This window comes from Canis aureus, chromosome 35, assembly GCF_053574225.1.
Source record: "Canis aureus isolate CA01 chromosome 35, VMU_Caureus_v.1.0, whole genome shotgun sequence".
In the NCBI taxonomy this organism is placed as follows: domain Eukaryota; kingdom Metazoa; phylum Chordata; class Mammalia; order Carnivora; family Canidae; genus Canis; species Canis aureus.
Window position 1 is genome coordinate 13,288,482 of NC_135645.1, and position 14,950 is coordinate 13,303,431.

The 14,950-nt window shown below is 35.4% G+C and overlaps 1 protein-coding gene across 5 annotated transcripts in view; it reads right to left on the bottom strand.

Moving 5' to 3' along the window:
* The window catches only part of ATP6V1A (ATPase H+ transporting V1 subunit A), a 65,461-nt gene that overhangs the window by 22,398 nt on the left and 28,113 nt on the right, over nucleotides 1–14,950 (bottom strand). For all 5 annotated transcript variants that reach the window (XM_077884221.1, XM_077884222.1, XM_077884223.1 and 2 more), the window contains exons 2-6: nucleotides 12,587–12,681; nucleotides 9,715–9,843; nucleotides 6,504–6,718; nucleotides 6,088–6,225; nucleotides 2,415–2,566 (exon numbers count right to left, since the gene is read on the bottom strand). In XM_077884221.1, the coding sequence (XP_077740347.1) occupies nucleotides 2,415–2,566; nucleotides 6,088–6,225; nucleotides 6,504–6,718; nucleotides 9,715–9,843; nucleotides 12,587–12,671 (719 nt within the window). In that variant the 5' untranslated portion in view covers nucleotides 12,672–12,681. The remainder of the gene's footprint in view (nucleotides 1–2,414; nucleotides 2,567–6,087; nucleotides 6,226–6,503; nucleotides 6,719–9,714; nucleotides 9,844–12,586; nucleotides 12,682–14,950) is intronic.

Consider the following 14,950-nt stretch of genomic DNA (forward strand, 5'->3'; position numbering starts at 1 on the left):
TCCAGGGCACTATAGGAGAACACAGGAAGGGATGTAAAGTCTGACACTGTATTGAAGTGGGCTTAGGAGAGCCTTCTGAGAGTAGCTAAGATCTGAAAGGAAAGAGAAACTAGCCAGACAGGAAAGAACATTCCTGGCAGAGAAAACAGCATACTCAAAGGCCCAGGGGCAAGAAAGAGCATTGCTTGAGGAACTGAGTCCTTTAGGATGCCTGGAAGATAGTATATAAGGAGACTGGGCAGTCAAGTGGCTGAGAGGTTACTGGAAGATAAGCAACAGCTAAATCACAGACTGTTTTGTAGGGAGTTAAGGAGTATTTGTTTTAAAAGCAATAAAGTGCACTGAGGAGTTTCAAGAAAAACAGTGCAGGACCAGATATGTGTTTTAGATGGGTCACAATATAGTATGGACAATCATTTAGAAAGAAGGCAAGACGGAAGAGAAGAAGTCTGTTTGTGATTATTGCAGAATTAGGGTAAGATCTTTAGGTAAAGTCATGGAGTAGGGATGAAAGATGTAGATAAAACATATCTAGGTAAGAGAATAAAAGCACTTGTTCAATAATTAGATGTGTGCACGTAAGACTGATCCTTGAGAGAAGTCACAGATTTTAGAGTAAGCATTTACTGGATGGATGATAGTGTCATCTGTTGAAAGCGGCAACAAAAAAGATGAGCAAGTTTCAAGGAAGAAAGTAGTGAATAAGATGCTGATTTTAGCTAGGAACATATTGACTTTGAGGCACCTCTAAGACGTTCAAAAGGAGAGGTGTGAACAGAAGTGAACATGTGAGTCTGGAACTCACATGAGATCTGGGAGGAAGATACAGATTTGGAAGTCATCAAATTACTATTTAAGTCATGAGGGTGAAAAAAACTCTAAGAAATATCAAAATTAAGGGAGAAGGAACCTGAAATGGAGAATAAGAACTTGTATACAGAGGCTAACAGAAAAAACAAAGAAAGATGGTATTTCAAGGAGGAAGGAGTAGAAAGTAATATCCAAAGTTGTAGGAATTAAGGAAATACTAAAACTTATTTGTTGAATTATCAGTAATGGGAATGAACGATGATGTTAGTGAGAGTAGTTTCAACTGGGTGGGCAAGGCAACTGGCTGGGCACACCGAGTCAGAGTGGGAAACGTGGAGATGGCCAATTTGATCTTTCAAGAGGTCTGGCTATGAAGATGAGGAGACACAGAGTGGAAGGTAGAAAAGGGGAAAAGGGTGGAGGGTAGATATTTTTTTATTAGATAGGAGATAAAAGGAAGATAACCTTTAAGGTTATCTAAAGGGAGATAACCTAAAGAGAGGTTTCTGAGGAGACAGGGGGCGGGATATACTTCAGAAAGAGGAAAGGAAGAAGGGACAAATGGAAGTATATATTAACTGAAGGAGTTTCAAATGTGATGGTCTCTAACTTCTCCATGGAGGCTCTAGCATGATCATTTGTTGCCACAGCAAGAAGGAAGAATGGAGCTGAGGCCCTGAGACAGGTGTAGAGGTCTGAAACAGCTGCTGCGGAGAGGGGGAACATGGTAAACAGGGAAATGCAGGACTGCAACCCAGTGGTGAGATACTAACCTGCACTGATTATCTGATTTTCTCAGTAGCCTGTGTGTAGACCTGGGAGGAGGTAGCTGGACTGATTTCACGGTTGGGATTTTGCCGGGTGGGTGTAACAAAAGAAAGAAATAAGAAATTGTAGTATACCAGCCAATATGCAGAAACTTGACAGCCTAATAAGCTTAAGCTAGATATTGAAGGATATGGAAACAAGAGGTGCTGACTAATAAGTCACAGGATCAAAGATCTTATGAGAAATAATGAGAACAACTCAGAGAATAGGTTTCAAGGGTCAGTGGGACATATGTGGGTTGGTGATCAAAGTTGAAGGAATTACTGTATCATGGCTTCAATCTTTTCTGTGAATTAAATGAAGTCATTTGTTGAAAGTAAAGCAGGGTATGGTGAAGCCTGAGAATTAAAGAGAAGAATTAAAAGAAGACTACTTTTTAAGTAGTCAAAGAAAATGGCAAAGAGCAGACTATAAATTAAGAATGAATTGTGGGCAGCACGGAGAGCTCCACTGATTTTAGAAACCATCGACTTATACTGATACCTATCTACTAATTCCAGCTATATTACTTGGGCACAGATTTACTTCTGGAAATTTTTTTCAGAAAGCTTTAGAAAAAAACCTTTCCTTTTGCTGGAAACTGTGAAACAATAAATCTTCAGTGATTTGACTCCATAATAAGCATTGGCAATATATGAATATATTTAACTAATTCACTGTTATTTCTCTAGATAAAATTTATTATAGGATTAGCACATGAAATCTTTATAAAGCAGGTAAACAACAAGCACATTTAATCTTCTGAGGAAAAACCACAGGGCACAGCTCAAACTTACGGAAAAAGGGCATCAAGGACCCTCTGGCCAGTCAACAAGGGATGATTAGCCGGCAGCTTCTCAGTGACAGGCCGAACTTGACGTACAGGCCATACTTGGACCATGCTAAACTTTTCCTTTATACCTTCAAATTCAAGCTCCAAGACAACATCCTATAAAAATGCAGCAGGATGTTAAATACAGTCAAATTTATGAATATGAACATTTCTTCCTCTAAAATCAAAGTAATCCAGATTCCTCTTGAGGGTAGAGAAGTGGTATGCAGAAGTGGAGAAGGAGATTTATACTTTTTCTTGTAATTCTTTATATACGATTCTCATTTTTTTTAACCAGGTATACTTATTACTGTTCCAATAACTAAAAAATAGGAGTTTTTGAGAAAGAGGTATTTTAAGTAACAGAGGAATAGTTAAATAAATTATATGGATACACACAGGGACAAGTCTTAAAAGATATAGAAGACACCCCTGGGACTGGGGGGAGAAATGAAAATTTTCATAATTTATTTTGTACTCTTTCATTTGTTTACTTTATTACTATGCTCTTATACTAAATAAAAATACTTATTCAGAACCCTAAAATATTTAATAACGTTAAATATTAAATATTTATAAAAGCAAAAAAGATGAGTAATACTCGAACATTTATGAACACTGAGATGGTTTCAACTATTCACAAATAATCCCAACATCCATACACCTACAGAAATCTGTAATTTTGTTGATACATGAATTTGAATTGTCTACCCCAGAGGGTTCCTTCCATGAAGGATGGAGTGTGAGTCTCTTAGCTAGTGAGTCAGGCTAACTGACTGCCTAGAATCCCAATCTTAACTCTTTCTGTTTCTATATTTTGTAGAGCACAGATTTACTCTTATTAAATAATTAGAAAATTATTATTTTACCATTGGGAACAGATTATTTGTTACAATGATCTTCTCAATAAAATTATCTTCATACCCACAGACTATTTTGACTTCACTATATGATATGATGTGACTATCAATAACACTAAAGGACTAAGTTTTAAATAGCTTATCCAGAGTTAGAATTCCTATAATCCAACATACAATTTATTATGTATATATAGATTGACAGTTAAAATCAAAGTAAGTCTATTCTATGCTTTACGAATCAGAGCTTTAATAATGTAGTATAAGTTAAGATGGTAGGAAAATGTTATACTATATATTGCTTTCCCTTTAAAAACAACTCCATATGTTCTGCTTTTTGTGTTCCCAAGCCCAAGTTTAAAGATAAAATCTTTATAAAAATCTTAAAAAAGGGACACTTGGGTGGCTCAGCATTTGAGTGCCTGCCTTCGGCCCAGGGCGTGATCCTGGAGTCCCAGGATTGTGTCCCATATCGGGCTCCCTGCGTGGAGCCTGCTTCTCCCTCTGCCCTTGTCTCTGCCTCTCTCTCTATGTCTCTCATGAATAAATAAAATCTTTTTATAGATTTTATTCCCTCAATTTATATATAGCATTTCAATGCATAAATCACATAAGCAGCACTTCAAATGATATCCAGAACACTTAACATTATTTGAAAGTAACAGGAAGTCCAAATGTCATACTTTGTTCTTATACTGACATTGCTACACTGATTAGATATAATGGATAGCCTATGCTATCACAAGATGGTAGATCACTCATAATTCAGGGATGCTAGAAATGTTCAAGGCATTTAGCTATTCAGCGTCCCAAAGACTCAAGCTAAATGATTTGGCAGATTTCAGGACAATACTAAGGATAAATCTGAACTTCTGTGCATTGCTAATTTGGAGAGTAATTTGACCATACCCACCAAATTTCCAAATGTACATATCCTTTGACCTAGTTCTTGCATTTCTAGGAATTTCCTTTATGTATACAAAATGTCCTGTTATCAGAGGCACCGGGGTGGCTCAGTTGGTAAAGCAGCTACCTTTGGATCAGGTCTTGATCCAGGATCCTGGGATGGAGTCCTGCATTGGGCTCCTTGCTCAACAGGGAGCCTGCTTCTGCTCTTCCCCCCACTCATGCATGCGTGCTCTCTCTATCTTAAATAATAAAATCCTTTAAGGCTCAGCAGTTTAGTGCCTGCAGCCCAGGGTGTGATCCTGAAGACCCGGATCAAGTCCCACGTCAGCCTCCCTGCATGGAGCCTGCTTCTCCCTCTTCCTGTGTCTCTGCCTCTCTCTCCTCTCAGTGTATTCTCATGAATAAATAAATAAATAAAATCTTTTAAAAAAATCTATTTTGTTAAAAAAAAAACAACAAAATGTCCTATTATCAAAATATTATAGCCCATTTCTTACACCATAAGTTTGGAAATGAACATTACTACAGAGACTAGTTAAATAACTTGTGGTAGTATAAGAGGCTGTAATATGTAATACTCAGCAGTATTAAGACAGATTCTCTGGAAAGATATGTCCTGGATTCAAATCCTGAGTCCTGGGCAGCTCGGTTGGCTCAGCGGTTTAGTGCAGCCTTCAGCTCAGGGCCTGACCCTGGAGACTGGGGATCCAGTCCCACGTCGGGCTTCCTGCGTGGAGTCTGCTTCTCCCTCTGCCTATGTCTCTGCCTCTCTCTCTGTGTCTCTCATGAATGAATAAATAAAATCTTTTTACAAAAATCTTAAAAAATAATTATAGGAATTATTTACAGGAAAAAAATAGGTGTTGGTGAGGATGTGGAGACAGGGGAAACTTCTTGTACTGTTGGTGGCAATGCAAACTGGTGCAGCTACTCTGAAAAACATTATGGAGGTTCCTAAAAAAGTTAAAAGTAGAACTACTCTATGATCTGGCAATTGCACTACTAGGTAATCACCCAAAAGATAAAAAATACTGATTCAAAGGGATACATGCACCTCAATGTTTATAGCAGCATTATCAACAATAGGCAAATTATGAGAAGAGCCCAAATGTCCATCCCTGATGAATGGATAAAGAAGAGGTGGTATGTGTACACAATGGAATATTACTTAGCCATAAAAAGAATGAAGTCTAGCTATCTGCAATGATGCAGATGGAGTGAAAGAATATTATCTTAAAAGCAAAGTAAGTCAGAGAGAGACAAATACCATAGGATTTCATTTGTATGTGGAATTTAAGAAAAACAGATGAACACAGGGGAAAAAAAAAGAGAAGCAAACCACAAAACAGACTCTTAACTGTAGGGAACAAACTGAGAGCTACTGGAGGGGTAGGGGATGGACTAAATGGATGAAAGGTCTTAAAGACAGAACTTGTGAGAGCACTAGGTGCTGTTATGTAACTGATAAATCACTAAATTCTAAGCCTGAAACTAATATTACACTGTATGCTAACAAACAGGAATTTAAATAAAAAACTTGAAAAAAAAATGAATAAGGGAATCTAACGTATAACATGATGACTGTAGTTAACAGTATTGTGTTATATACTTGAAAGTTGCTAACAGAGTAGAGCTTAAGTGTTCTCACCACACACACACATAAATTAAGTGCATGAAGTGTTCCGATGGAAGTGTTAACTAACCCTGTTGTAATCATTTTGCAATAAAGTATTAAATCATCATGGTAAAAAAAATATGGCAGTTATTTAAAACCGACATATTAAATATCAATTCTAGTACTATTTAGGACACTAAAATGGGACTACTATCAGGAAGGACCACACTATGAGATAAAGTTTATAAACTACTTACTGAGGTATCGTAATTTCCAGGTGGAGCAATATAAGTTACAGTTCCTCTGTTTCGTGGGGGTAACATGATTTTGTGTTTGATGAGTGAGTTCTCATTGACAATTCCATAAATATCTCCACCAGTGATGTGACTACCAACCTAGAGAACAAATGCATTCGCTGTTTAATGTTCAAATAAACATCAAGCTGTTTAATGTTCAAATAAATGTCAAATAGATTCATCCTTGATATTATTTAAATCATTTGCTTCACTTATCTTAAACATTTTAGTTCTACAATTCTTCTAGTAGATTTAAAGAGAAATTTAAACTATGCTTCTGTGGCCTATTTTTATTTGACAAAAGTACAAAAGAGTTCACTAAACATCCATTTCACATTCTTTCACCAACTTTAGAAATCTTGGTTACAAAGACATACCCGTAGGTTTTTGCAAGGTGTAAAATCCCATTTGACATCTCTACTAAGAGCAGAGACGTTTACTCCTCTTGGAATGTAGATACTTTGAGTCTGACTGCTGATATCTGACAAAGGTCTCTGAATACCATCAAAGATAGCTCCCATGATGCCAGGCCCAAGCTCTACCGAGAGGGGTTTACCAGTACGGAGTACAGGATCTCCAACAGATACACCAGCTAGAAACAGTAGTTGAGGAAAACTCACTATGAAAGTTTAGAGACATTATAAGAAGGAAATACCACAGCTGAATGGGAAACAATACTTAAGCTAAAACAGAAATTCTCAAACTTGCTTAGTTTGCAACATCCTCAGTGTTTAACTTTTTCACAGCGATCTATAACAAAAGATATACCTAATAATTCCATTTATTAAAGTTTTATCCAACCAACTTAATAAATATGTATGTCCTAACAACTGTCACTTTTTTTTTCTTTAAGATTTTATTTATTTATTCATGAGAGACACACAGAGAGAGAGGCAGAGACACAGGCAGAGGGAGAAGTAGGCTCCACGCAGGGAGCCTGATGCAGGACTTGGTCCTAGAACTCCAGGATCATGCCCTGAGCTGAAGGCAGACACTCAACTGCTGAGCCACCCAGGCATCCCCTAACAACTGCCACTTTAAGAGAAAAGTATATATAGGTTGAAAGAAAAAAATGGTATTTTAATTTCATTTTTCAATAACAGTTCTTCATGGATGATTTCATGGGATATAAATACCTACTGGGCATTGTAAAATTTTCAAACCTTGGAATCAAACTGAATATCTGTTCCACTTTCAGCTTAACAATCACAACTCAGCTTTGCAGAGATATGACATCACTGACAAGAATATAGTGTCTTGAATAATGAAAGGGTCTATTAACTGAAGCTACTGGTTCATGTGACGTCTGACAACATGTCTAATATTCCTGTGTTAACATCAAAAATTTTAAATATCCTGGGATATCACATGAGTTTGGGGCAGCTGCCCAGGGTGCCTTCTGCACATTTTGGGAATCACAGAGCTAAAAACAGAAGCAATACATTGTTAATATATTATTTCATCTCTACTTAATACTCTGTTTCAACTACACTATTGAGGAATATCAGTCCCCAACAGGGGCAAAGTTTAAAGAATTTTACAGTGAATTCTCTCATATTGACCAGTTAGATCCTATCATTAACATTTTCTGATACTTTATCACATACCTATCCATCTTCATAATACACATTTTTAAGTAAAATGTTTTACTTTTAAGTAAAAAAAGCAAGGTGTAGAATAGTGCATATAATATGCTATCTTTTGGGAATGAAGAGAAGAAAAATAACATTAATATTAGTTAACAAACTAGAAAGATATATAATAAAAGGAATTAGGGATCCCTGGGTGGCGCAGCGGTTTACCACCTGCCTTTGGCCTGGGGCACGATCTTGGAGACCCGGGATCGAATCCCACGTCAGGCTCCCGGTGCATGGAGCCTGCTTCTCCCTCTGCCTATGTCTCTGCCTCTCTCTCTCTCTCTCTGTGACTATCATAAATAAATAAAAATTAAAAAAAAAAGGAATTAATAAAAGTGGCTGTATGCATATGTGTTTTGAAAATTGGCCAGATATAAGATGACAATGGTGGAGAGGTTTTTCACTGTATACAAGTTCATTTGTTTTTATTTTAAGTCTTCAAATCACATAGAAGATTGAAAGATAAACCTAACATTAAAAAACATCCATTAAAAAATCCTTCTAATTAGTTATGATTTTATAGCTACAGACTTCTAATTTTATTTAAATTTTCAGATGATTTTACTTTGATTTAGCACCCTAGTACTCACACAGAGAAGTTACCTGAAAAAAATGGATTTTAATATGGCAAAAAAGTTGTATAAAGTAAATCTTAATTAATGAGCCAAATAACTAATGCTGCCCGTATATTTATAGCAGCATTATTTACAATAGCCAAGATATGTAAGTAACCTAAGTGTCCACTGATACATTAATGGATAAAGACAATGTAGCATGTGCATGTGCGTAAAGAATATTCTGGCCGTTATGTGTATACAGATAGAATATACTGTGTTTTCAATATATACATGTTATATTACACAATAGAGTATGACCCAGCCATTAAAAAAAAGGATGAAATCTTGCCATTTGTGACAACATGGGTGGACCTAGAAGGTCCATATTAAGTCAGATCGAGAAAAACAAATACCATGTAATTTCACTTATGTGTGTAATCTGGAAAACAAATGAACAGACAAACAAGGAAACAAATTCATTAAATATAAAGAACAATCTAGTGGTTACCAGAGGGGAGAAGGTTGGGTAGATGGGCAAAACAGGTGAAGGAGATTAAGAGGTACAAACTTTCAGTTATAAAATAAATTAGTCATGGGGATAAAAAGGTACAGCATGGGGAATATAGTCAATAATACTGTAATAACTTTGATAACAGAGGATAACTACACTTATGGTAAGCATTTCATAAAGTATATAATTGTCAAATCCCTATGTTATATACCTGAAACTAACATAATATTGTATGTCAACAATACTTCAATAAAAATTTTAAAAAAATAAGACTTAATGCTGATCTTGAGAATAACTTAAGTAAAACACAAAAGTGAAGTTAAAAAAAAGTGGTTCCTCTTCATAAAATCTAATACATTATCTCTTTTTCATTGAAAACTTAAAATAAATACTATGCTTAAAACAAAAGTATGATAAACAAGTAGTAAAGATTCCCTAGTGCTAAAGCTATAATGTACCATGCCATACATACAACATTATTTTATTAGGATAAAGATAGAGTAGTGACTCATTTATTTATGAATTTTCTATTTAAAATGGAAATCATGATCAGAGAATTTTAACCCTTCAAACCGATGTCGTCATTCTGTTTATGCTTTACAATATGTGTTCACTCTCAAGAAAATTGTAATTAGTTTCCCCTAAAGTTTGGGAACTACCAAAATATTAAGAGCAATACGAGTTCAGAAGATAATACTAATTTCTTAAAAAATGATCATAAGTTCCTAGTACCTTTCCTTAATAAATTCTTATATAAATCAGGTTTCTTTATGACACCATTTCATGCTTTTGATACTATTGGTTGTTGCTGTTTCCACCTTTGCCATAAATCCTTAAATTCTGACTTGCAGAAAGTGGCAAAAAATTGAACCAAAAAGGATACAAGTTTCTTCATACACTTGGATAGTTGCCATGTCACCCTCCAATCGGATAATCTCTCCAACCAACTCACTGTGGCCCACTCTCACCAGCTCATACATGGCTGCACCGGCCATGTCACAGGCTGTAACCACTGAAAAGAACAAATGAGTTTTTAGTAACTTAAGACTCCGTGAATAGAGATAATTAAGATATCCAATTAATCCAATAATACATCTTTCTCATATATTCTTAAGAAAAAATGTATGAAACATATATCGTTTTATAAGAATATAAATTTTAGCATCTGATACAGAGGTAAACAAAATAAATTTGTTAGGCTAAAGTTTATTCATTTACATAACACACATGAAAATTATTTTCAAAAAGTCTTAAGTTCTATACAGTAAATTCTTACCTAGCAGCATTGAGGCACATTTTGATCAACTCAAGTTGCTATACTACATGGAATGATGGGATTTAGGAACAACATAAAACATTTTTAAACTAAAATTGGAACAAGAGCTTTAGCTAGTAGCATGGCAGAATCAGTTTGCTGTGTTGTTACCATTCCTTTGAGAAATAATATTTAAAATTACATCTTTACTTTGACTTCTAACACTTCATATTGGTGGTTCTTAAAGCTCTTCTGGGACAAGAACCCCTTTGATAAACTAATGACAGCTCTACCTAGAAAAACTCACATATGCATCTACAAAAGTTTTTTTCAGAGGCACCTTGTCTAGCTCAATCAGTAGAGCATGCAACTCCTGATCTCAGGGTTGTGAGATCAAGCCCCAAGTTGGGTGTAGAGATTACCTAAAAAATAAAACCTTAAAATTTTTTTTTCATAGACCTTTTAGCCTTTCATAAGGATGTTTATAATCAGTCATCACCACTGGGTGAAGTCCTGATTAAGAATTCTTATTTCTTATAAATTCTGAACCAGAATTTTTACTTACTATTTTAGATCATGTTGTCTAGTAAGTAAAAGTTATTTTTCTGGTAGGCAGGGAAAGTTGTACATTTTCAGATATGTGTAGGAATAACTCTATTACCTAATACATAGTTCTAATAAATGTATCAGAAGGCTGAATATTAAAAATATTCAAGTAGAAACCATTAAAGTATTAATATTCAATTAACGCGTTAGGACAATGAAGATTTGTTAATTTCATAAATATTTACCTCTACACCTACCATATAAGAATAATTAAGATGCACAGAAATGTCAGAGATGACTAAAATTTTATTTTACTATTTTTTAAGAGGGGGGATGGGCCAGAGGGAGAGGGAGAGAGAATCTCAAGCAGGCTCCCCACCACAGGGAGACTGACTCAGGGCTCAATCTCACAACCCTGAGATCATGACCTGAGCCCAAATCAAGAGTTCAACGCTCATGACTGAGCCTCCCAGATGTCTCTAAAATTTTAAATCATATTTCACAGGGCTGCCTTGGTGGCTCAGTCGGTTAAATGTCTGCCTTTAGCTCAGGTCATGATCCCAGGATCCTGGGACTGACTCCTGCATCCGGCTCTCTGCTCAGTGGAGGGCCTACTTCCTCCCTCTCCCTCTGCCTGCTGCTCTGCCTACTTATGTGTTTTCTCTGTTAAATAAATAAATAAAATCTTTTATTTTTTATTTTATTTTTTTGTATTTTTTTTATTGGAGTTCGATTTGCCAACATATAGTGTAACACCCAGTGCTCATCCCAAATAAAATCTTTTTAAAAACCATATTTCAGAAGCTTAAAAATATGCCACTTCTCTATCATTTTATATTAAATACTTAAGAATAATAAGTTCTAGGAGTTTACTACAAGTTTCAAAGAAACATTTTTACCTAAACTCTTTTGATGGTATTCTTTGTCTTTTCCCTAAAAATTCTTGAGTGTAGCCTGTGTTTCCTAAAGATGCTTCAATCAAGGGGAAAATTGTTTCTCAAATGGCAAAAAAGATTGAAAACAGTGAGATGCATTTTTGCCAATAAGTTCAAGCTCAAACACCAAGTTCTAAGCTTCAGTAGAAGCTTCTTAGGGAGAAAATAAACACTGTGACTGACTGACTTTATTTGCATAAACACTGAAAAAGGGTCATCACCACTACTGTGAATAGAACAAAAAAAGACTATAGAATGAGGTTTATAAAAAGACATAAGGAAAAATATCCATGGCCTAAGGATTATAAATCAATGAGCAGATTTTACCTATGGAAAACTATAAATCATATTTTACAGTTAGATTAAAATGAATACTAGAATGAGATTTATCATTTAAAATGCAGTACTGCAAGTTTTGGCAGGATAAACAAAGTTTTTAACTGCTTTCTATTATTCTCACATCATAAAACTTCTTACCCACATATAACTAGTTATGAGATATCTAAAATAAGTGTTCAGAAGGATTTATATATGCAAAGAGCCAAGAATGATATTGTTGAGAAATGCTCTGAAAAAAATTATTTAAGGGCAAACTACATAAACATATATTTACTGAATGACTATTATCTGCAAGATATTATATACTAAAAGCTATGAACTTTATATTTACTGAATGACTATTATCTGCAAGATATTATATACTAAAAGCTATAAACTTTATATAGTCTTTTAAGCTTAGATTTCACACAAAAATTAAGACATCTAAAACTGAACACCAATTATACATTTACATAATAAACAGGGTATTACAAATTAGTGCCCAATAATTATTAAGGTAATGAATGCCAGAGAAGTTCTTATGATGGAGGTATTACCTCAATAACAACTAAGAAATCTTTTAGGGACAAACAGAACTTATATGGGTGAACAGATACCTGTGTATTTTACCTAAAATGCCTTGAAAAGACATTCATTTAAGTTAAGAGTCTTTACTATCGAGATTATTACATATTACTTACCAGGTCCTGAGACCCCATGCACATAACCAAATGTGCTTTCTTTATCTTCATCAAGTATTTTGGGTAGCTTGGAGAAATCCATCATGTTAATTTACCTATGGTTAAAAAAAATTATAGTTACAAACTCTAAAGCAAGAAAACTGACATAAGTAGTCAATGCCCATCATTGGTGTATTCTTGAGTTATCATTTCCTCAGAGTAAAATATAAAATTCTTAAAATTTGGTTAAAAGTGCCCTATTCCTGGAGGGTCTACAGTCATTAAAATTCAGAAGTACATATTTTTATGCAAAGTATTCCACAGAAAATAACAAGGACCATAAGAAACAACACGAAGTCTTTCCTATGGCTCATCCAGCCCCACGTCTTGTCCTCCCTGCCACTACCACTCTAACCTCCTCCCCAATTCCTCTTCCCCTTTATCATTCTGCATATACATACTGAACATCTTGCCTTTCTTAAAAACACATACATTCTGCACCAGGGTCTTTGTTATCCCCCTGCATGGAGTATTCTTTTTCCAGATAGCCATTCCTATAACTCCTTCAAGTCTTTACTCAAATGTTTCCTTCTGTGAGGTGCTTCTCTGGCCCCCTATTTATAATTGCAACATATCTCTTTTCTTCCCTGCTTTACTTTTCACCATTTCAATGAAAATTTTTTTATTGAGAAAATTTTTTCAATGTATTATCTGTCTTTATAATTTTTCTGGAAGCAATTTTCCTTCCTTTTTTTTTTAAAGCAGACCACAGAACCATTTAAGAAATTCAGTTCAACTTTACCTTATAGATGTGCAATCTCAAAAACCCAAAGAATGAGGGGCACCTGGGTGGTTCAGTGGGTTAAGTGCCTGCCTTTAGCTCAGTTCATGATCCCAGGTTCCTGGGATTGGGTCCTGTGTCTCACTGTGTCAGGCTCCCTGCTCAGTAGGGAGCCTGTTTCTCCCTCTGCCCCATCCCCACACAACCACTTGTGCTTGCATGTACTCTATATTTCAAATAAATAAATAAAATCTTTAAAAAAAAAAAAAAAGAAAAGAAAAGAAAAGAAAAACCTCGGGTAGCCCGGGTGGCTTAGCAGTTTAGCACCACCTTCAGCCCAGGGCCTGATCCTGGAGACCCAGGATCAAGTCCCATGTGGGGCTCCCCACATAGAGCCTGCTTCTCCCTCTGCCTGTGTCTCTGCCTCTCTCTCTCTTTCTCGCTCATGAATAAGTAAATAAAATCTTAAAAAACAAAACAAACAAACAAACAAAAAAACCTCCAAAGAATGAACTATTCAAGTCCAAACAGAAAATTGGTTGCAGGGATGCCTGGATGTCTCAGTGGTTAAGCGTCTGCCTTTGGTTCACGGTGTGATCCTGGGATCCAGGATAGAGTCCCACATCGGAGTCCCACATCAGGCTCCTTGCATGGAGCCTGTTTCTCCCTCTGTCTGTCTCTGCTTCTCTTTCTCTGTGTCTGTCATGAATAAATAAAATCTTTAAAAAAAAAAAAAAAAAGAAAGAAAATTGGTTGCAGATCCCAAAGTAGAAAGTTCATTTTTTTATTGCTGGTCTAATTTAATAATTATTGGCAACTGAATAAGTGAGATAAAATACATGTACATATAAAAAGCTAATAATGTCCACAAACAAGGTAAGGATAACAGATTAATAAGTAATAAAGTATCAAACAATACACATTTATTTACTAAAGGAATAGAGATCAGAATGTTTAGGGAAGACTTCTTGAAGGTCATGTAGAATTAGCATAAACTAAGGAAAGATGACAGGAAAGGCATTCCAGGTAAGGGAAATAACATGAACAAAAGAATGGAAAAAAAAAAAAAAAGAATGGAAATAAAATTTTCAGGAACAGTTAAAAGACCAGTCTGACTGGAATAAAAGTGAAAAATAAGAATGCAAAGGTAGAGAGAAACTAATATGTGGGTCTTGAAATGAATGCTAAGTGGACTTTAGCCTATAAACAACATGAAACAATCAAGGGAGAAGTGTTATGAGAATTGTTAATTCATCTAACAGATTAAAATAGGAGAGGGAATGCAGGCCAAAATACATTGAAAAGTTCTGGAAGTAGTTATGGCTTGAGTGTCAATGGTTTTCAATTTATTAAATGTTTATTAAGCTCCTATCCTGAAAAGACACTGTGTTGAATTTAGGGAATAAGGATTGTGAATAAAAGGAGCTATCACTGGCTTTAGACAAATGTAGTATATAGCAAAATGACTTTAGTATTCAAAATGACAACACACCGAGAACAGAGGAGAAATTGATTCAGATGTGGGAGAAGTGCAAACCAATGTGTAGGCTAAGGGGAACAGGTAGCTGGAAATTAAGTTTTGAGGCTGATGAGTTGAGTCTAGA